General features: G+C 32.0%; 1 protein-coding gene across 1 annotated transcript; it reads right to left on the bottom strand.

Moving 5' to 3' along the window:
• Positions 1–11,281: 11,281 nt before the first annotated feature.
• On the bottom strand, positions 11,282–21,987 carry LOC143043324 (uncharacterized). The gene is made up of 8 exons (XM_076215692.1): positions 21,720–21,987; positions 18,340–18,486; positions 17,977–18,080; positions 15,959–16,153; positions 14,734–14,932; positions 14,240–14,329; positions 13,415–13,510; positions 11,282–11,577 (listed from the first exon to the last, which is right to left on the bottom strand). The coding sequence occupies exons 1-8, from the start codon at positions 21,888–21,890 to the stop codon at positions 11,308–11,310; spliced, it is 1,272 nt and encodes a 423-aa protein (XP_076071807.1). The 5' UTR covers positions 21,891–21,987; the 3' UTR covers positions 11,282–11,307.
• Positions 21,988–25,655: the final 3,668 nt, after the last annotated feature.

The following is a 25,655-nucleotide window of genomic DNA, read 5'->3' as shown; positions in this document are numbered from 1 at the left end:
CATAAAGTCATATTATACTTTTAATTCAAAAAGGTAATATGTTTTTATACAATTAAATGACTCGTTCTACTATAAAACACGTGCAGATAGAATTTCTTTTATCTAAGGTTTGATTTCTTTCTAACCAAAGTTTTGTAAGCGTTGTGTGGCGTTTGTTATCGTTTGTTAAACGCTAAAAAAAGTAAAAACAAATACATCGTTTAATCAGTGTGTTTTTAACCTGTTTTGAACTTTCAATTATGCATACACATGGTGTTGATAAACATACTTATTACGCGTAAAATGGCTACTGCAGAAGATGATTCAGACAGAGAGGATATCGCCTTTTTACCTTTTCTATGCGTAGATAACTTCATTGACAGTTCATCGTTTTCATTTGATGAAACTTCTGGAGACAGTGTTGATGAAGCTCTTTTATTAAAAACAGCTAAAGCAATGATAGAAAGGAGGGCATTACCTAAAATTGAATCTTTTGTTGATATTGTTTTAAGTTATGACAATCAAGAATTTCGTAGAAATTTCAGGCTATCAAGGGGTACGTATTCATTTCAACATATTAGAAAGCATAATTATTTCATAACATTTGATATTTCGCAATATTTTGTTCAAATTATTATTTTTTTTACGTGATACATATAGCAGTGGGCACATTTTGTTTTCATCATAGACTTTTAACAGTAAAATTGAGAATAGATACTGGAAATGTGTCAATAAGACAACAACCCGACCATAGAACAGACAACAGCAAAAGGTCACCAATAGGTCTTCAATGCAGCGAGAAACTCCCGCACCCGGAGTTGTCCTTCAGCTCACCCGGAGTGTCCTTCAGCTGGCCCCTAAACAAATATCTATACTAGTTCAGTGATAATGGACGTCATACTTAACTCCGAATTATACACAAATATCTATACTAGTTCAGTGATAATAGACGTCATACTTAACTCCGAATTATACACAAGAAACTAAAACTAATAATATATAACACTAACAAAGGCCAGAGGCTCCTGACTTGGGAGAGGCGCAAATAAGTATCTACTATTGACCATTGTGAAAAATGTCCATAAGTTATGGTAACTCTACTTAATATAACATTTTTTAATTGGCTTTGTAGGCACTTTTCACAGAATTGTAGACCATCTTGCTGGAAAGGTGGAACGACGAGAATATAAAGGAGGTAGACTGCAACTAACATTAGAGAAGCACATATTAACTGCATTGTGGTATTTTGCAAATACAGAGTGCTATAGGCCAATTGTAAGTCGTTTTGAAGTGAGTCATTCGACAGAGATAAAATTGGTAGACGGCATTGTGTCAGCGCTGGTGAAGAATAAAAACAAACTCATACGTTGGCCAAAAGGAGAGCAGTTGCGCAGAAATGAAAATGGCTTCAGAGCATTTCAAGGTATATTTGTCGCAAATAACAATAGTATATAATAATATGTAAATGAAACAAAAATTATTAATGCGAAATTATGCACAAAAATTCAATGGTTCTATACAAACACATCCGTTTTATTCTTAGTGGTCTATGTACTTGGTCATTGGTGATTTATGTAACCCATCAGTTTTGCGAACTTTTGAATGGACCACGTATTGGGTACTTGTTGCAATTCATACATGTCCGATAAATACCAAGGAAAGATTCCCTTTTCAACCAGTTTCTTTGATCTATAAATTTATTATTTATTTAAAGTTATTATAAATAATAATTCATTTTTTGTTCTCAGGTATGCCAGATGTGGTTGGTGCAATAGACGGAACCCATATTGTAATACCTGGTCCAAATCAACATCAGGAAAACTACATTAATAGAAAAGGATACCATAGTATTGTTGTCCAAGTAGTATGCGACCATGAGATGAAGTACATGCCTGTTAATACTGGGTGGCCGGGATCCGTCCATGATGCCCGTGTAATTCCAAAATAGGGAAGCGGATTATAAATAAAACAATCTTGCCTGATGAGTTTCATTTGGTTGGGGATGCAGCATATACCGTCTTTCTCAAAATCTGATGACATCATTTAAAGACGTTGGTACCTTAACCAGGAAACAGCAGCGAAACAATTTTGTTCAAAGTTCTACCAGAATGGTAGTAGAAAGGTCATTGAAAATGTTGGATTGTACATTACCAAATCAACAGATTCTGTTACTATCTGTTGCATTTAATTAACATTTGTATCACAGAGGGTGACATATTAAAATATGAAGAAAATAATGGACGATCATGTGAAAAACGGACCTGGACTACAAGGAATTGTAGAAAGTGGAAATCAGAAAAGAAATAATCTTGTTCCAAATTTATAAATACAATTACAAAATATTGATATTTTTTAATTAAATGTATGTTGATTATAAGTATCATTTTTTGTTTTGTAAAGCTTCTACCATTGTTCTTAGCAGGTCGGCCTTTTCTTTATGTCTTTTATGTTTCATTTCTTCTTTTTTCTGTTCTCTTTCTTCCCGTGCTTTTGTTTTTGCTTTTTCTGCTGTTTGTTTTCTTCCCCAATAATCGCCAAACAGACTTGCCAATTTATCAGAAGCTGTTGCGTTTTTCCGTTTTTTTCTCTCAGGCTCCTTGTCTGGTTCTGGTCCGTCATCTTCTAGTTCAAGTGTGTCGTCTGCCGAATTTTCTTCTTCTTTACCATCAGAAATTGCTGTCTCTGACGCATTTAGGGGACGTACATTCGGTTTGTCATCCATGAGGTCTTTCATCTCCTCAAAGAATTCCCATTTCTTTCTACTGCCTCCTGAGGTTTTGTTGTCATCTACCATTTTTTCAAATTTATTTTTAAGATAATGAAATTTGTTTTTAACTTGCTTTTCGCTAAAAGTGAAGCCCATTCCTTTAAGTTGGTCTGTTATATCTATCCACACTTTGTTCCTTTTTTTACTGCTTCCAACAAATTTTTCTTTCTTGCTGTCGTAAGTATGTATCAATGCCTTGACAGCATGTGATGTCCATCCTTTCCCGGTCTCCTCCTTGTCATCAGAAGTTGTAATCTGACTTTTTGAAGATGATGTTGATGTAGGGGTAAATGTTAACGTAGAAGGAAAGGTAGATTTTTGTGTTTGCACACTCTCAATTGTATTCTTCTCATTCATTTGGCTTTCTGAACCATTACTCACTGGCAAATTTCTTCTGTTGTTTGTATTCACAGGTCTATAAAAACAAATATTTCAAAGTAAACAACAGATATGTAAAAATGAGCATAGATATAAAAAAGAAGATGTGGTATGCCAATGAGACAACTCTTCACAATCGACCAAATGACACATAAATTGACAACTACAGGCCACCGTACGGCCTTCAACAATGAACAAAACCCATACCGCATAGTCGGCTGTAAAAGACCCCATAATGGCACATGTGGCAATGTAACACAATTCAAAACAGAACACTGACGGCATAATTTACAAGTATATAAAAAATGAACGAAAAACAAATATTTAACATATATACAAACGACAACCACTGAATGACAGGCTCATGACGTGGGACAGGCACATACATACAGAATGTGGCGGGATTAAACATGTTAGGATCCTAACCCTCCCCTAACCTTGGACAGTGGTATAATAACAACACAAGAACGAACTATAAAAATCAAAGCATGGCATAATAGAACTATTTCGATTCTTATTGGAATAATTTTAACTTTTGTACTTTGATGTGGACCTATACACGCTCGAAAAGTAGCCATTTGATTTGAAGAACATGAGAACCTGGAATATCTACAGTTTAATATTAAAAAATAAACAGCTGAGATAGGGTGCGACGTTTGAAAACTCCCCTTTTTTTTTACAAAAAACTCAATAACTGTAAAATAAAATGTTTAATCATCACCAAAATGTATACAAATCTTGAGATTAATATAACTAAGAAGTGTGTAAAGTTTAAAGCAATAATCATAAATTTTTTGTGAGATACGGCGCGACATTGGACCCCCCCCCCTTCTTTTTTACAAAAAAACTCAATAACTCTAAAATAAACATTTTGAATCATCACCAAAAAGTATACAGATCTTTACATTAATATAACTAAGATGTGTGTAAAGTTTTAAGCAATTATCATAAATCGGTTTTGAGATACAGCGCGACATGTGAAAAACACACACCCCTCTTTTAGTTATAAAAACCTGTAATTCAAAAAGTTGAAATCCTATTTTCACCAAAAAGTATACAGATCGTTTGACCATCATGAGAAACGAACCTTTCAAGTGCATGATTATTTGTTTTATTGCATTTAATGGAAATTTTGAATTTATTGGTAAAAAATGCACACACTTGAATACAGAGGTTTCCGTTATAAAATTGTAAACATAGATTACTGACTTGTTTTTCTACGATGTGATAGTGTTGGTTTTTTTTAATTTTACAATATTCTTAACAATACCAAAAAACTTTATGAGGAATCATTTAATTCGAGCGCGCCCAAACAGGTGTACTTGAATTGCTCCATATTTATATTTAATTTATAAACTTGTTTTAAGGAAATAATTGCTAGCACTGCTAAACAAAATCTCTATCTATCAAGCACGGCATTGCCAATATTTGAAAACAAAGGGAAAGGCTGTGTATGTTCTATAAAATTTCGATAGGTTAAGAATTAAATCAACACAAGGGTACACAATCATTAAAACTTACGATAAAGACAGAAGTACATTTGCAACTTCTTTTCCTTCTTGACTTTCCGAAGACTGATGCTCTGTAAATATAAAATTTGTATATTGTTATTTTGCCAAAAAAGGCAGTAATCTTCTTTTCAATCACTTTTGTATGTTGTTTATATGTTCACAGAAACCACATGTTAATGAAAAACCAACTATAATATACATACCTCCTTTTCTATTGACAAAATCCATCTTTGTAATAACCGCGGAAAAAAAACACGTGCAGATCAAGGTTGAAGTTAGAAACAAATGTAGCGTTTGTACTAACAAACGATGAACGACAAACTGTAGACGCATCTTTAGCAATTGCATAGTTTGTCAAAGTTTATGTAAACTTTGCAAACGTACGTTAGAAGCAAATGATCAAAACATTACGCGCTTAGCCTTTTTTATCGTTTGTGTTAGAAAACAATGCACCCTAAATCTTAAGAAGTTTATCAGTATTGAATCATTGTTTATCCCGTTATCTTCCTGAACGAAAGCCTTTCCATATGTAGTGACAACCGCGTAGCCCCAGTGTGAGGAAAAGATTGTGACGAAAGAAAAGGTAAACACACTTAGCAATAAGATACTTAAAATTGAATTTGCAAGAAAAACAGTAAATACACAAAACAATTAACAACTGTTAGTACAAAGTTTATTTAGTGAACACATAAACACGAAAAAACAAATATTCATCGCTTTATCATCTGACTTTTTCGTCGGCTTCCGTGATTTTGTGTTAATTCTTTATCAACAATAATGATCAAAACACGTGGGCACCAAAACCCGAAAGTAAATAAGAATGGATAGGTAACTGTGAAAACTGTCAAAATATAAGAAATTAAAAGGTGACAGGTGCGTTAAACTTACATAAATGAAGAAATAAATGAAAAATTAACAAATTGAGGCCCGATTTATATAGATCCAAGGAGGTCAGTCGCCTCCAGAAGCAACGAATCAATTTCCACTTTTTTTTTTATATGGAACGAGCTCTGATGTCCTACGGCCCTAGCTCGTCTACCAAAAAAGCGTTATCTCGGAGTAATCGCGGAGAGGAATCCAAAACGGACAGATATCAAAACAGTAAATTTCGATTGCCTTTCGCTCAAGACTGAAGCATGATAATGAAATGTTTTGTTTTAAGTACCAATAAAATAAAATACAAGTTTAAAAAAATACTAGTACAAATGAAATGTATGTATATATAAAGTAAAATACAAGTATAAATGTAATAAAATACAAGCACAATAGTTATCAAAGGTACCAGGATTATAATTTAGTACGTCAGACTCGCGTTTCGTCTTCATAAGACTCATCAGTATCAAAATATTTATAAAGCCAAACAAGTACAAAGTTGAAGAGCATTGAGGATCCAAAATTCCAAAACATTGTGCCAAATACGGCTAAGGTAATCTATGCCTGCGATAAGAAAATCCTTAGTTTTTTCGAAAAATTCAAAGTTTTGTAACAGGAAACTTATTAAAATGACCACATTATTGATATTCATGTCAACACCGAAGTGTTGACTACTGGGCTGGTGATACCCTCGGGGACGAAACGTCCACCAGCAGTGGCATATGTAATAAAATACAAGTACAAATGTAATAAAATACTAGTACATATAAAACAAAAGTACAACTAAAATATCCTTATAGAAAAATAAAAATAGATTTACAAAGTAAAACAAAAGTATAACTGTACATCAGGCTCCCGACTTGTGTCAGGTACAAATAGAATGTTTTGATGTTAAACATGTTCGAGAGAACTCGGCGCTCCAACTACTAGATAGTGATGTACCAGAAAACATAAGAACAACAAAGATAAATGGCTTGACTCATTAAATAGGCACAAAACACAAAATAAAAACCAAACACACCTAGTATCGATCTAAGAGTACTCGCAGATGCTTGAAGTAAGTCAAAAGACAATACCAATTTCTATAAATACATCGCGTTCACACGGACGGGAGTTTAAATAAGTACACATCCAATTATTTTAGCGTAAAAACGTCGTTAACAGTCTTCGAAAAACTTAACCTTGTATATGCCATGTTATCCGAACATTACTTTGACATGGATATATACAATGTATGTTGAACCATAGCTTTTTATAAATACAAAAATGTCCATATGTGATACACAAAAAACAAAATCCATGTCACTATCTATAAAAAAAAGTATATACAAACATCTTTCTACGTTGTATGAATGATGTCCAAAGAACCAATATGTTTTACTAATACATGGATCGTGTTTCTATGAAACTTTATCTTCAAAAGCTTTATGTTTATACAATTCCATTACGTTAACTAAGACAAATTCAATTGAATCTGAAATAAAACAATCAAAACCAAACATTTTAACAACAGTCATGACATTTACAAAAGGGTCCGCATAAAAATATAAATAAAAGTTTTCATTCGTGCCACATGTGTGTATATTATTTATCAATATGTAACTATCTGTAAACCTAGGCACCAAAACGCCAGAGTTAATAAGCAAGCAAAGTACTCGATCCAAATATCTTTTGTCGATTATACGTTATAGATTTGTCCAAATGTTGAGAACTATTTTGCACATTGGACTTAGTTTAGTATATATATATGAATGCATGGTTCAATAATTTCTTTAACATTATACCAGAAATAAGATATATTTGACTTCAATAATTTACTAGTGATACATGTATTTCGTTAATTTAACTTCAACACTTACCAATATACAACAACATTAGAAACACGTTTCGGAATTATATACAGGATGAGAAAGGCCAAAAAAACAACAAGGTCCAAAACAGAGAAAATTAACAATAGAGAACGAAAAAATCGTCTTTTTTCAGTGAAAAATGAATAAGGAAAATCTAGAAAAAGGACCATTAACTACTAGACCCATACGTAAAAGCAAGCGACGTTTTGCGCAGGGAATATACGTTTCCACAGATGAATATGCTTATTTATTCAAAATCCCATTCATATAGAAAAACCTACTAAAGTGCTATTAATATGGAATATTTCATTTTTTATTTATTGAATAATTGATTCAGGATTAAAGACAATACAACAGCAATATTTGGGCAAAATAATCTTTAGGAGATATTCAAATAATTCAACGTATGCCACAACTATCTATTGTATCTGATATATTCTCTAGCAATAGACACAATATTGATGAAATTTCATTTCAAATTGCTTTAGTTCTTAATGCATTATTCATTACTGATTGATATGGGAATTTATAAAAGAAGGATACATTTAAAATTTATAAACGCTTTATCGTATATAAGAATTTCTTATATTTCTATTATCACAGTAATAAATACTGACTTGTTTGTTATGTCTGAAAAATCATGTTATACGGTGCAGTATTTGGTTCCTGATGTTTGGAATATTTACTTCCAAATTACAATTGCTGGAATTTTAGTGATATTCAATAGCTTTATAGTTAAAGTGTTTTCAATGCACTGCTCTCCAGTCACAATTTTGCTTTCTGTTTTAGCAGTTACAGATACGTTAAGTGCATTATTTGTGACAATTCCAAAAATAACTGGATATTACTTCTTCTATAATGACCTTGAAAGGAGTAATGGTTATTATTTTAATGGATGGTTTTGGGAAAGAAAATATCCATTATGCGCTGTTCTGTTCGTAATAGAAGGTTTGATTTACCCCATTCACATGATATCTGTTGTGATTACTACTTTGTTGTCCATACAAAAGGCATTGGTAATCAGATTTCCACGTTGGGGGAAAAGACATTTGAATAAAGCAATGTCTTTTCGATTAGTAGTTGTGACCATAGTATGCATATGTTTTCTCTATATACCAAGTATGATTCATGGAATGATGAACTTGTCAAGTGGAGATGATAATAAATGTTGTTTTTCACAAGAGCATTTGAGTATTCGTCGGATTTACGAGCCTATTGACTCAATTGAAGATGATCATGCAACTAGTACTTCGATTTATAAGGACGACAAAATATCCATCAATATATCTAAAGACTGGCAGTCCAGTAATAGTATAAACGAGTTCAATTACTGGATATCAGATGAAAATGATACTCTTCCATCTTTTAATCAAACTAACTGGCAGTCTGTGTCTGGAAGTGGAACCGAAGAAATTGATTACTGGATACCAGATGAAGAGATTTCCAATGACACACTTTTGCAGGTAACGACCAAGAAACAAGTATATGTTGGAGGCGGATCACATATTTGTAGAAGTAGAATTATGATGTATGACGCATTTTTTATGAAACCTCAGGGGTGCTATTGAATACATTCTAGTGTGGCCTGTGCATCGATGATTCGTAAATGAGAACTTATTACAACTAATTGTATTATTATAGTGGCTTTATGTGTTAAATTTCATGTATTCTTGTAAACAAGTGTAATTTCAGATTTTTTTTTAATAAAGTATAGAGTATTAGATGATTGATTTAACATTAAAGACAAAAAGGGATGTGGTATGATTATCAACGAGTCAACTATATGTCAACCCAAGTTCAAAAGAAATAGATGCTATAAGCAACCGTACAACAATGAGCAAAAACCACAAAGTATAATCAGCTTTATAAGGACCCACCATGACAAATAGAAAATAATTCAGTTAAGAAAGTAACAGAAATTAACAACTACATTTCACCGCATGACAGACTTGGGACTGACATAAAAAGAATAAGGATGGTTAAAGATGTTCATCTGGCATACTAAATTATATTCCTGGTACCTTTAATAACTATTAACACCCCAGGTATTTTGGTATCTGCCAGTCGTGACTGTAAGCAGCTATAGGTCACCATATGACTACCAAAATGAGCAACAAATCCAATCTTTATAGTCAGCTATAGAAGGCTCCAACATGAAAAATGGAAAACAAGTCAAACCAATGGCCTGATATGGCACATAAACCGTACAACAAATTATGACAGACAGAAACCAACGTTAATCACTGAATTACAGACTCATAAATAATATTTGTGATGTTAAACATGGTGTGAGCGTCTAACCTGTGACAGTTGTGTATCAACACAGCATAAAAACAAACAGTGAAAATAATATTGCAATGGCTTGATTAGTTCTGGAGATTCATTAGATTTACAAACATCACAAACAAATACTAAACATAAGGAAAGTAGACAAAAGTACAGATCTTATCTCGGACTCGCAGAAATCCATTTTAAAGCCAATAATAACTAATAAATACATTTTGTTTTCTTGACCGTGAACACCTAACAGACTTACTGTTAACACGTCATAATATGTTTCAGAATCCTTCGGTAGAGTTAAACCTCTACATCGTTTTGTGATACCGATGCACCGTCTTCCAATTATAATGTACAAAACTCGTTATATCATTTATTTTTTATAACTGCCTTACGTGAATTCATAACATATCTAAGAGTTAACACCCTCACATTATATTCAACTTTTTAAGATGAAAATGCACAGTCAGAATATACTTTAAAAAGATAAATCATTTCCCCATTCATGCAGAATGATCTGGTCGAGAAAAAGTCAAAATTCAGAAGCAATTAAAACAAATATAAGATTAGGAAAATCCAATGCAAATTAATTTCTAGTGAATGGTAAGGAATACTGTTTAGATGTTATACTGGCGTGAAAAATACAGGTTTCTTTAATAAAATAAACTGATGCAAAATTTGGAAAATAGTTTTAGAATAATGAATGTATCTTTCTCATCCTTGTCCTAGTTTGGCCTTACTTTTGTTTTATTATAATATGTTGGTTAATCATTTTTTCAACGATTAATTCGATTTAAAATTTTAAAAGTTTTGGTCTCAAGTACACTGAGGAGACATTTATTGTCGAAACTTGCTTCGTTTTCTTTGTATCCAATTTATATTATTAAACTTGTTTTGAAATTCCATTCTCAATATATTTAGGTCATGTATGAATGTGTTTTGATTTTTCTCTCTTTTTTTAGATATTTGTTTTCATTTTAAGATCTTTCATTGGCTTTTTATTAACTAATTGTTTACACTAGTGACGATAAAATAGCTTAAAGTTTGATTTACATGTAGAAGACACCTATATAATGCTGAGATTGCCCTTTCCTTTTTTTGTCGATTTTAAAAAAGGGGCGAAAGATACCAAAGGGACAGTCAAACTCAAAAATCGAAACCAAATTGACAACACCATGGCTAAAAACTAAAAAGACAAACAGACAAATAATAGTACAAAAGACACAACATAGAAAACTAAAGATTGAGCTACACGAACCGCTCCAAAAACTGGGAGTGATCTCAGGTGCTCCGGAAGGGTAAGCAGAATCTGCTCCACATGTGACACCCATCGTGTTGCTTATGTTATTAAAAATCCGGAAAATAGTCTAATTCGGTAGGTCACATTTCGTGAAAAAGGGAAGGGGTTGTAGTTACGACATACGGAACATATCCGATATAATCTATGAAACAGTTATTCCATAACGGTCAACCAACTCCTTACGATGTCCGTAAAATTTACGAAGGGAACGATACCACAGGTACACTCAAACTCATTGATCGAAAATAAACTGATAATGCCATGGCTAAAAAATAAAAAGACAAACAAACACTAGTTCATAAGACACAACATAGAAAGCTAAAGACTAAGTAACACGAATATTGATATATATATATGTTTAATTCTATTGATTTACACAGTTTTTACTACTCCGCGTTGGAGCATATTTCCTCTTGCATACCGCATAACAGCTGGCCATGCCAGATAATCAACCATCTCTCCTCTGGGAACTAAAGATGTGAATAATTTTCTGTTTATAAGCTCGCCGTGAGAAACGTCCATATTCAGAACCATCGGCGGACTTTGTGTACACATTAACCAACAAAGTTCAGCGCACTTCTTGATGTAAAGTAATGGATACTCAGCATTTTTTTCACCACTCAACAATCTTCTAACACAAACCTACAAACAATAAAGATACTATTATACCAATGCAGAGTATATGTCGAAAAGGAGATAATTTCCCATGTTCATTAAAATAGATCAATGGCAACAGATAGTCAGATAAAAACTATTACCACTGATGCTAAATGGAATTATATCTATAAACTATATACAGTATAGGTTCTGTTCGTCGTTGAAAGCCTTATGGTAACAAGAGTTGCTCAAATCTACATCAATATGTCTCTGGTGGCTAGTTGTCCCATAGGCAATAAAACCAGATCTTTTTATTTTATAAACATAATTATTTATTATAATAACTAGATGCACTAAAGAGCCTGTGTCGCTCACCTTGGTCTATGGGCATATCAAGCATTAAGCACACTCTCCAACATTGAAGAGGAGAATAGACTTCAAGGCAAAATTCTCTAATTTGTCGATCTTGTATTACTGATCTATTAGTTTGTTTAGTTGCTTTGACTTATTAATAGATCTTGCCTTGTTGATCATTTTTTTGTGATTTAAAGTGTTTATTTTTCTATTATAATTTAAATCATATGAGGCATAACAGAAGAAAAAAAAACATGTTTCTCTCTAAACATCCTCGCATTCTGCTATATTCGTCATAAGCAAGACAAAAAGTGATCATAGTTTTCATGATAATAGACAAAAAATTAAGAAAAAACAACAAAATTGTGTCATTTATGGGCCATAACTCCTACAAGAATTTTTCTAACAGTTTTGACATATATGGACAATTGGTAGAGCTCATTATTCTGAATATATGTGTTCCTTTCAGATTTTCTCTGTTTTTAAAGGTTCATAAAATAAAACATAAAACATTTAACCCCGTTTTATTATTTGTCGCCATGTCAGCCATGTTTGTTGGTAGGCAGGTTCATCTGACACATTTTTTTTAATTCAATACCTTAATGATGATTTAAGCCAAGTTTGGTTAAATTTGTCTCAGTAGTTTCAAAGAAGAAGATGTTTGTCCATGATTACAAAAATTTACAAAACATTCTTCAAAGGAGTAGGTCCGGTAAGGGCCGATTTTGGCCTCAAATTTCAGGTTTATCTGACGAAAGATTTTGGACACTTTTTAAACACTTAAGTGTCTAATTCAGTTGATTCAATTCGTTTCTGTGAAAGACTTTTACTGATTTAGTCATCAAAAACGCTCCGATTCAAGCTTAAATAAAAAAATCTATCAAATATGCCAAAACATGTCATTTTTCAGATGTATTTTGGGAAAAATGAAAGTGGCCGCATCCGTGTTTATCCTCAACCTTTATATATGTTATGTATTATCATCAAATACAACTTTCATTTCAATATTAAGAATGAACACAAATGCGGCCACTTTCATTTAAGACGGATGTTTATAGCTCGATTTTGTGAAAACTTTATGTATTGGTCAGTTGCATTATAGATAATAATGAATTAACATGTTTTATAAAGTTGGAATTAAGTAACGTTTTATATTGGAATGTACAACTGTGAACCTTCACTAATATTATGTATACATGTACTGTTAAACGATTAAATATGTGAACATTAAGCAGACTTCGTTATACATGCATGCATACAGTTCTTACAGTGAGCTTAGGGAGAAACTTTACTATAGCTTAAGTTCCCTATATTAACGGTCGATAAGATGGATTAGATCCAGGATACATAAATTCGAAAAAATGAATAAATCCAAAACATACAGAAGAAAGACAAGTTATACAAGTGATAGAAAATCATTATTATGGCCAGGTCAGCTAAAAAGTAAAATATCAAAAATATCAAAATCAAAAGGCAGAAGAGAGTTACGAAATTTAACATGCAAATCAATATTAAAGTAAGACATTACCTTCATAATGAACGGTATGGCCTCTGATGCTATTCTTCCTTGGAATTCCTTGATGTTATTGGTACAAGAATTCGGTAACGTTAACGAAAGTGATGCCTAGAAACATAAACTATCATTTGAAATATTTGATGACGAAGTTACACTAAATCATAAGTGCTAAAACTGATATATTAATTCCGGTAATCATAGTCATCCCCAGATGGAACTTTTCTAAAATGAAGTCCCTTATTTGCCTATTCGTGGCGATGTCAAACTACACGTACACAACTCAAAAACTACTACATTGTAAATGGGTTTAAAATTTGCATTGTTAACGATTTATTCATTAGATGTTTCATATATTTGTCTGTTTTCGTACATAGGACTTATTTCTTCTTTGTCCGTTTCCAGACGCAATGTTATATCTTTTATATGCCATTGAATTATAAGATAAGTGATGAATGATCAACAGTAGTTGTTAACTCAAGTGTGCATCCTGTGCAGTGAAGTTTGTACCGCGAATGGCATAACTACCACTGGGTCGAAACCTCTGCTAGGGAACTCATCCTAATAAATAACTCCGATTACTTATCCGTGTTTGGTTAAACTTATGACCCTTTTTGGTTTTATCAGCCTTGGAATGGTGGTTTATGTTTCGGCTTTTTTTAAATTTTAGAAGCTTATATCTATGACTGAAGACAAATTGATTGTCCAAATGTGCATCGAGCGCAATACCATTGGTATCGTGTATGTTATTAATGTTTGTAGATTATAGTGTGATTTATAAGTATTCTTATCGATTTATTTTTAAAAATAAGAAAATGAATTTAAATATAAAAAACAAACATTTGTGTATCTTCCAAAACACTTCATGGCATCTTCTCGAATGCTCTCTCTTTGTTCTTCTGTTATTGCAATACAGGTCAAATAACAATCCTATATTCATAAATAAAAATACGATTAATCCAAGGAAGAAGTAATATGTTAGACATGTTAGTTTAAACATATTCATTTATAGAGGATTGGGAAACAAGTTATCACAACTTATATTAATCCCTTTCCACTTACAAATGTAGTGGGTGCGAGTGCGAACCAGAAATATTTGTGTTTGTAGTCCGATGTGATAATGGATATCTTCTGAGTAACTTGTTTGTAGAGATCAATATTATCACAGTTCATTTTAATGGTTTGATAAAACTGGTTTTATTTTCTCAAAGTATTTAAAACATTTTTTTTTGCATTTTGAATATGTGCAATACGAGATTGGAACCTACCAGAGACAATATACACTTTGCGTTAAATGTAAAGAATAAATGCATAAAATAACATAAATAAGATACCTTAAGCCATGATAATAGCAAATCAACAACATATTGATCGGAGTAGTATCTTCTCATGTCTGCGTATAGCTTTGTCCATTCATTATCAAACAGTGCTTTAAAATCTTTTGCTATTGCAGTCGGCTTAGGATCAAACATGTTGTCTTTTACGTCCGGTGACAACGCAATATGAAGCTGTTTTCTTACCTCTTCTTTTCTTCTTAAGAGCGCACAGGATTAAAAAAAAAGTCATTATAAGTGTTAGTTAATAAATAGAATAATTTTATGGTTGATTAATTAACTAAAGTATGTTAGCGCAATATATGCCCATGTTTGTTTTTCTTTTTTTGAAATTAATGGTTGGTTAATTTACTAAAGTATGTTAGCGCAATGTATACCCATATTTGTTTTTCTCTTTAAATTAGAACAATGAATCCAAATCATCGCATGGAAATTATATATCATTTGATTTCTATTTACAAACATAAATATTGAAAGCTACAACAACACAAAGATGCAGCTAAACGGGCATATGATACGGCCGTTATTACATTTCATATTTTATATAATCAGTCTCATAAACCCAGAAATTTTAATAGAAAAATATAAAAATAAATAAAATGTGGGAGTTCTAAGATTGTTATAAAATTTCATCCTTTTTGCAACCAAATTGATCCATGCGCAAACAGAGCGGTGATAAACATAAATATATAATAATAAATTTATACTAATCATTTAAAGATCATTTGAAGTCGCATACATATCACTCTGCAACAACAATTATATGATAATACAAATGAAAATAAAAGAGAAATAAGTATATAACACGATTTGTCAAACAACTTTGAATTATCTAACCTGAGACGCAATTATATTCATCAAAGTAACTTTAATTGGCAAAGGACATACATGGATTGACACACAGACGGATTTTGTAATACCATCATTTGTTTTTTTGCTTACAGACGTATACATATAGAAATCTTATGATCTGTAATCAGATTTGAATGAAATCCAAATCAACCGAGCATGTGGCATGTTTTAAACTACCCCGAGTGCATACAATTTTTGTGACTGAAAACCGTGACAAATTTCCATATTTTAGTTCTCTATTGAACTTAAACTTTACTTTGTTGCAAATTAATTCCGATTACTACTGAAGATTTTATAGGACGAGTATATAGGACGATACATATTCCGTAGTCAATAGAAATAGCAAAAGACCTCTAAGACTATTAAATATTACCCTCTTGGAGAAATTTGAATCAGTTGACTGTCACTAAAGGGGGACATCATTGAACGGAAGACTCGACAGTCTTGTCTATCAGACAGATTATTTAAATTGGTAAAACTACTGTTGCGGGTCTGTCTTGGTGTTTCATTTTCTGTACTTCTTGGGGATAGTTGCAATTGTATGGATCGGAAACTACGTGGTGAACTTCTGCAATGAAGAATTAAAAGAATCATAAGTTGTAATCTGTAGCATAATAAATATGACTTAGAATGTCTAGTAAGGTCAAACAAATTTTATTTAATTTAAAGTTCATGATTATTAAAACCTTTTGGTCAGAGGTAAATGTGATAAAATAAAAGGCAACAAATGTCCTTATGTTTATATAATAAATTTAGTACCAGAACATTCGATTAAAAATATCATCTACCACGTTAGCTTTATCAAAGGGTCTGTACTATCTGTGTTGAGCAGGATCTGCCTACCCTTCCGGAGCATATATAAGATTAATATCCTCTGTTTGGCGGGGTACGTGTTGCTCAGTCTTTAGTTTACTATGTTATGTTCGTGTATTGTTGTTTTGTCTGTTTGTCTTTTTTCTTTTAGCCATTGTGTTGTCAGTTTAATTTTAAGCTACGAGTTTGAATGTACCTATGTATCCTTTATCTCTCTTTTATTTTCAAGTATCTGGACTTTTAAAGACAAAGGTCACTATCATGTCGGTCATTATGATTCACTTTGGTGATATACAGGCATGCAGAAGATGATGGTAATATATGACAGATGATACTATAGACGAAATACTCAGAGTAAATATATTACTGAGTAATATATGACAGATGATACTATAGACGAAATACTAGAGTAAATACATTACTGAGTAATATATGACAGATGATACTATAGACGAAATACTCAGAGTAAATACATTACTGAGTAATATATGACAGATGATACTATAGACGAAATACTAGATTAAATACATTACTGAGTAATATATGACAGATGATACTATAGACGAAATACTCAGAGCAAATACATTACTGGGTAATATATGACAGATGATACTATAGACGAAATACTAGAGCAAATACATTACTGAGATATATATGACAGATGATACTATAGACGAAATACTAGAGCAAATACATTACTGAGTAATATATGACAGATGATACTATAGACGAAATACTCAGAGTAAATAATTTACTGAGTAATATATGACAGATGATACTATAGACGAAATACTAGAAAAATACATTACTGAGTAATATATGACAGATGATACTATAGACGAAATACTAGAGCAAATACATTACTGAGTAATATATGACAGATGATACTATAGACGAAATACTCAGAGTAAATAATTTACTGAGTAATATATGACAGATGATACTATAGACGAAATACTCAGAGTAAATAATTTACTGAGTAATATATGACAGATGATACTATAGACGAAATACTAGAGCAAATACATTACTGAGTAATATATGACAGATGATACTATAGACGAAATACTAGAGCAAATACATTACTGAGTAATATATGACAGATGATACTATAGACGAAATACTAGAGCAAATACATTACTGAGTAATATATGACAGATGATACTATAGACGAAATACTAGAGCAAATACATTACTGAGTAATATATGACAGATGATACTATAGACGAAATACTCAGAGTAAATAATTTACTGAGTAATATATGACAGATGATACTATAGACGAAATCTTAGAGTAAATACATTACTGAGTAATATATGTATTGTTTTATTGAAATGTGTTGTTGGCAAATTTTGATAATTATCTGAATTTTTATTTACTGATGTATTTCTCTTATGATTTAGTCTCACGCCTTATTCCTGTTTTGCAATACATATTTTACATACTAGTTGAAAGAACGCACACTTTGATTGGTTTGAACTCCGTGAAGTCGTTAGGATAATGTATCTAATGTTCACTACACGAACCTTGGTGTTACCTTGTAATGTAACCTTTATATGAATATGTAATGAACTTACTGTTCTGAATCTACTGGAGATTTTAAATCTCTCACTTCATGCTTAAGCTGATAGATTTCATCTTCCATCAGACGTCGCTTAGTGATTTCATCCTCTAGATTTTCCTTAATAATGTAAATAAATAATAATATAAGAATAATAAGAACGGTCATTTGATAGTGTTATTGATTACGTACTTTGAACTTATAGTTCTAAAAAAAATATTTAATTAATTCCAAATAAAGCATAGATTAAAAAAAAAATCTTTTTGAATATAGTTTACATATATTTCAATGAAATTCCATTGTACTTGACTTATTTTTTCTTATTAAAATTGACAGAAGAGGTTTTTTCTAATTAACCTGCAAAACACCATGTACCTACCAGAAGTTTTACAGAATGTGCCATTTCTACCTCCAAATTTCTCCTCAGCTTTTTCTCTGACACTTTACATCTAGCATGTGGGGGTTCTATAATCGGTCTTTCTATTATAACTTCCTGAAGCTTTGCTTTTCTATAACCGGCAGCCTCCTTCAATTAGATATAAAATATTAGTTATGCTACATGACTGAATAATAAATAGATAGAAAGAAAAGTTTATATTCAAGAAAATATGTGTCTAGGATGACTGTTCCGATACTCCCAGTCGTTTTGGGTTGTTTGTGGTATATTTGATATACCGATATAAAGGTGCAATTTCAATAGAAGGAGAACTTTGAAATCAAAGGTTCATTTTCTTTTGTATAAGAATCGCATGAATCGTGAAATTTATGGCATTTTTATGAATCCTTTTACGATAATACAAAGGAAAAAGGGAGGGGAAAGGAGTAGGTTCAGTAAGACCCCTTTTTGGCCCCAAAATTAAGCAGTTTTGCAAAATTGTGAAAATGTAATCTTTTAGCTATTTTTTGGAAAGTAGAATGCTTCTGCTACATAAATATGTGCTGTTTTTGACAATACAATGTAAATATATCGTGTACTAGCATCATAAAGTCATGCTTAATTACTGAAATTTTCACAATTATAGCATTTTAGTTAAATTTTAGACGGTTTTCGTCTTAAATGAAAGTGGCCGCATTCGTGTTCATTCATAATATTGAAATGTAAGTTGTATTTGATGATAATACATAACATATATAAAGGTTGAGGATGAACACGGATGCGGCTACTTTCATTTTTGACGAAAACCATCTGAAAAGTGACGTTTTTTGGCATATTTGATAGATTTTTCATATTTAAGCTTCAATCGGAGCGTTTTTAATGACTGAATCAGTTAAAATCTTTTACATAAACTAATCGAATCAATTGAAATAGACACTTAAGTGTTTAAATAAAGGCAACAGTAGTATACCGATGTTCAAACTCATAAATTCATGGACAAAAAACAAAATCGGGGTAACAAACTAAAACTGAGGGAAACGCATTAAAAGTGTCCTAAATATCTCGTTAGATGAAACTGAAATTTGGGGCCAAAATCGGCCCTTACCGGACCTACTCCTTTGTCTGGTGTGGTCACGTTTCTCCAACATTTGGTAATTAGACTAAAACAACATTAGGGATTATGGGGTCCTCATAAGGACTGGATCTTGATATCTACCTGTAATTCACCTGTTCTTGACCAAAATATTCTTAAAAAGGTATATATGTTTTAAAGATATATATATATATTTTAAAAGTCTCCCAAAATTGTAAAAGTCCATATAGTCTAATACAGTGATGTAATTTTTTATTTTATATAAAAAAAAAAGATGTGCATGGTATGATAGACAATGAGACAACTCTCTACAAGAGACAAAATGAAACAGAAGTTAACAATTATACATAAAAAAGAAGATGTGGTATGATTGCCAATGAGACAACTATTCACAAGAGACCAAATGACACAGACATTAACAAATATAGATCACCGTACGGCCTTCAACAATGATCAAAGTCATACCGCATAGTCAGCCTTTAAAGGACCCGAGAAAACAAATGTTTAACAATTCAAACGAGAAAACTAACGGCCTAATTTATGTACAATATAATGAACGAAAAACGAATATATTACACAGCAACGACAACCACCGAATTACAGGCTTCAACAATCCCCCTTATCTTGAGACTTTATTCAAAATTCTTAGTCAACTTGCATTAATTGTCCAAAACTCAAGTAACAAATCGAAAATACTAGTAGTGCACAATATTCACCAAGCCAGTTCCCACAGTTAAACACTATATAGATCACGACGTGACGTGATGTACCCAATTTGTATCAGCTCCGTTTTCGTAGAAAAAGTGGACAGGTATACGACTGACTATTTCATCTGCTGAGACAGCATACCACGAAAACTGACTTTCGGCTCTAGTGATATACAGACAGAACGACTAGGTAGATATATGGTTCTTCGCACTAGAAGACAATCGCTTTTGGTGACTTTTTACATAAATAAAACTTGGCTGTTTTGCATCGGTTTAGATTTTAACATCTACATGTAACACAAATACAGAAATATATCAAGTAATAGAATACATTACTAAAATGAGGTACAGTCAGTGAACATTTCGATTTTTCATGTTACTTTTAATAAAAAAAATCTTTTAAAAAATATAATTTCGAGATTATTTCTTTATAATTTTTTATGAAATTTTCAGTTTGATTAGAATTTCCCTTGTTTATTTAAGGATTTTTTTGTTGAATAACCTTTTTAATTTTGTAAATCAAATACGGCGGATGAAAATACTTACGTAACCGTTTCTTGTTATACTCGACCAAAAAAATATGGTTTGTTAATGCTTTGATATAGATATTTCTAAACAATATCCCTTTTTACAATATTTTAGTTAAGACCTGATATAGTTGAATTACAGGTAATTATCACGATGCCAGTCCTTATGAGGACCCCCTAATCCCTTATGTTGTTTTAGTCTAATTATCAAATGTTGGAGAAACGTGACTAAACCCTTTGTCTTGAAGTTTAGCATAAACATCTATCACGCTTGCTTTATTCACACCAGCTATCACTACGGAAATTACAATATGATCTGTGTTCTTGATAGCTAAAACATTATGTAGTGTTGGCTATAGTGTATAAGAGATTTTGATATGTGTAATCACCTACTGAAACTGCATGCGTACCAAGAACCGGTACTTAGATTTCACGGTGACATTATTTCATTTTACAAATACGTGTCCGTTAAGGGCATACGATACAGTTTTGATCCCACGTTGCACTTTTGACGAAAGTTTGCATATTAGCTATTTTTTTACTGAGTCAATTCAAATATATAATAAAAATATACCATTAGCACTTTGCAAAGCTTAAATGCAAGATCCAGCATAAGCAATTATATAGTATCAATTTGACTCGGCTTATAGAGAGTTTTATCAATTTCTACTTTAAAGCTGCTTACTGATGCTTTTGTGATGAAATCTACTTCAATCTCTAATAAGAAAATTTAACTGGTAATTTGCTGTGAAAACGTGGGAACATTTTTGCAGAAAATTCTAAAATATACCAAGTAGAAATTGTGTTGATATACATTAAGATGTCTGGTATGTTAATATTAGACATAGATCATATCTATCTTCGTTCTATTTCGAGACAAATTACGATGCGACACAGCTCTGTGGTCTTTAAAATCGGAGGCATGTAATTTTTCACTGCACAAAAGTAGACTATTATCGAGATTTAAAAACTTTCATCGACCTTTCAAATTCAACTATTTTTTTCCTTTATGTATAGATATGAACATGACCTACATCTGTATTATGAATTACTTACGACTTCTTTTATCATATTATAGATAATTTTATGGTAGACTTGCTGCAATCCAACTTCTGTCAAATGTGACCATTCTCGAACAGCAGTGTCTGATTGTTTATACCAAGATTGCAAACAATTGCTCATTTTCTGGAGTCTTAAACGCCATTCTACTTTCACGTAATTGTTCATTATTATGATGAATGCTTATTTTAAAAAGTCCAAAAAACTATGTATACCGTGAAACAAAATAACTTTCCAAATAAACGAATATATTTTTGTATATAACAAATTTGTTGTTTGATTTTACACAATTGGATTAGTATTGAATAACAACTTTCGAATTGTTTTTGTTGAGTGAACCAATGTGAAAAAATTGGCGAATTTACAACTATTATATTTTAAACTCGTTTTTTTTTTATCTTGTACTACAATGAATTATAAATTCATTGCTTTTAATATTGTTTTCGTGCATTTAACAGCTCTATCAGTCTTATAATTGTTTACAAATGGAAACAGCTCCTAGGTAGAACACATGTTATTCCTACCTATACAAACTCTACAAAAGAGTATAATCACTATGCTTATAATGTTCGTATTAATCTGTATCGAATACATGTAGCTATGAATTCCCATTGTTTAATCACCTATTTTTCAGTCCCAGTTTTATTTATGTTTTAAAATACTCTTGTGGAGTCAAAATAATCCTTAGATTTCCGAACAATATACCATATTTTTTTAAGGTGGAAGACCTGGATGCTTTATACTTTTTATATGGATGCCTCATGTTACGAAGTTTCGGTCAGTCACATGTCCAGTGTCCTTGACCTCATTTTCATGGTAAAGTGACTACTTGAAAAAAAAGTTCAGATTTTTTGTAATGTTAAATTCTCTCTTATTATAAGTAATAGGATAACTATAAAAAAAAAAAAGAAGATGTGGTAAGATGCCAATGAGACAACTCTCCACAAGAGACCAAAATGACACAGAAATTAACAACTATAGGTCACCGTACGGCCTTCAACAAGAGCAAAGCCCATACCGCATAGTCAGCTATAAAAGGCCCCGAAATGATAATGTAAAACAACACAAACAAGAAACCTAAAGGCCTTATTTATATAAACCAATGAACGGAAAACAAATAGGTAACACTTAAACAAACGACAACCACTGAATTACATTCTCCTAACTTGGGACAGGTACATATTTATTTGGTATGTGCGTACCTTGCAAGGTCCTCATGCCCGTCAGACAGTTTTCACTTGACTTCGAGCTCATTTCATGGATCAGTGAACAAGGTTAAGTTTTGGTGGTCAAGTCCATATCTCAGATATTATAGGCAATAGGTCTAGTATATTCGGTGTATGGAAGGACTGTAAGGTATCATCTGAACTTGACCTCATTTTCATGGTTCAGTGGTTATAGTTAAGTTTTTTGCGTTTTTGGTCTGTTTTTTTTTTAAAACTCTATGCAATAGGTCTACTATGCTTGATGTATGGAATGATTGTAAGGTGTACATGTCTAGCTGACAGGTGTCATCTGACCGTGACCTCATTTTCATGGTTTAGTGGTCAAAGTTAAGCTTTTGAGTTTTGGTCTTTTTCAAATGCTATATACAATAGGTCAACTACATTTGTATATTTGGTGTATACTTGGTGTATGGTAATATTTTGTTATCTATATGTCAGTCGGGCAGGTTTTATTTGACCTTGAAGTATGTTCTGATATCAATTGTTCATTTTTTGCCTCTTTTTCTTGTGTCCACGTTAGAGTTTTATCTATTGGCTGCAGTTCGTCTTTGTATTTCTTTGCCTTATATCTGATAAACTAGACATGTCTTGAGTTTCAACTCGCACTAGAAATATTTGTCATTTTGAAACTATAACAAACGTACATATGTATATAAAAGGAAACTGTAAATTGGAAAAATGACCAGAACACTAAGACGGGGGGCGGTGTTAAGATTGGCACTAAAATACCTTTTATCTATAGTAAGTTATAGGACCAAATTTTCGTCCTCCATCTAAAATAGATTGGAAAGAGTGTCGTCAAGTCACCAAAGATGCTCTTTCCTCGTTTTGTAAAAAGTGGTGTAAACGGGGAAAATCTGATAAAAATTCTCTTGATTCTTAATTAAATAAATGTATGAATGTGGTAGATAAGAGAATATCACATTTTGAAAATAATTTAGAAGTAAATAATAGAGTACATAATACACCTATATCAAGACTAAGAAATAAACTTCAAGAACTTTCAAAGCGGTTTGTGTTTGTACCGGCCGACAAAGCAGCCAACAATGTGCTGGTAGTATGCCGTAAATACTACACGCACGTTCTTAAGAATGAAATTTTAAATTCGTCTACATTCAAGTTCATCCGCTCCACATGGAATCATATAGTAAACAAACATATTACAACCACATCAAAGCTTAAGGCTTCTTCTAATCATTTGAAGGTCCCTACTATGTATTTGCTACCTAAACTACACAAAAAACCATTTAAATATCGTTTCATCTCGGCCTCTAGTAAGTGTTCTACAACTAATCTATTAGTGCTTTTAACAAGTTCAGTAACTACTATTAAAGAGCTCATCACAAACTATTGTAATAAAATATATGAACATAGTGGTATAAACTATTTTTGGAGTGTAAACAATTCTTTGGATGTGCTTTTGGTGGTCTTTTTTTATTCTGTTGACATTATTGATTTTTGTAGACTTTACACTACACTTCCACACTATCTTATTAAACAAAAGTTTTCCTATCTAATAAAATGGTCGTTTGGTAAAGCTGAATGCAAATATATTTGCTGAAACTCATTTAAAAGCCTTCTTCTCTAATGAGAAATGTAAATATGCTAGATATACTTACTGGGGGTGTGATGAGATGATTGAAGCTGTTAATTTTCTCCTTGATAATATTTATGTACGTTTCGGCAACAAAGTTTAACGACATGTTGTAGGTATCCCCATGGGCACTAATTGTGCCCCTTTAATAGCAGACTTGTTTTTGTACTGTTATGAATCACAGTGTATGACGAAACTCAGTAAAGACCCGTCGAAATTGCATTTAATTGATAAATTCAACAACACTTACCGTTATCTTGATGATATTTTTTCGTTAAATAATCAAGAATTTTCTCAATATACTGCTGAAATTTACCCCAAGAAACTTACTTTAAATAAATCAAATTTATACGGTAATAACTGTCCTTTCCTGGATTTAGATATTTCGGTTTCAAGCGGGAAACTCCACACTAAAATTTACGACAAAAGGGACGATTTTTCGTTCCCTATTGGTAATTTTCCATTTTTAGATGGTGATGTTCCTTTGGCACCATCTTACGGTGTTTATATTTCACAGCTCGTTCGCTATGCCCGTGTCTGTTGTGACGTTTTTGATTTTAACGAACGCAATCCATGTATTACTGGTAAATTATTAAACCAGGGATATCGTTACCATAAATTACTTAAAACCTTTTCTAAATTTTTCCATAGATATAAAGATTTGGTTTTGAAGTTTGGTTATACCTGTAGAAAACTTATTTCAAACGGGATAGCACATCCTCATTTTTTTTGCGGAAATGTTGTTTACCGTGCCAGGAAATTTAGAAATGATCCTTGTAAACTTATCGCTCCTCTAAATAAACTTATTCTAAAAGGTTACCAATTCAACACTGTAATAAGATTATTGAATTTTGTTTTTATTGGTATAAATATTGATTTTGTTATCAGTAAATTAGAAGCAAACTAAATATTACTAGTATTTTATATACATATATATATTCATGGATCTACAATCTGTCGATACCTGTAGCTTGGCATTGCACAAGGTCATGTTTTTCTCTGACTGTTTATGACGTCTTTATACTAAATCACTTGGATATTGGATGTGTACGGATTGATAGTTTAGTCTTAGATGCATGATTTTTTTATTAGTTGTTAGTGGCTTTGAACTAG

Source organism: Mytilus galloprovincialis, chromosome 8 (assembly GCF_965363235.1).
Source record: "Mytilus galloprovincialis chromosome 8, xbMytGall1.hap1.1, whole genome shotgun sequence".
Lineage (NCBI taxonomy): Eukaryota > Metazoa > Mollusca > Bivalvia > Mytilida > Mytilidae > Mytilus > Mytilus galloprovincialis.
This window is presented reverse-complemented; position numbering and strand designations above follow the sequence as displayed.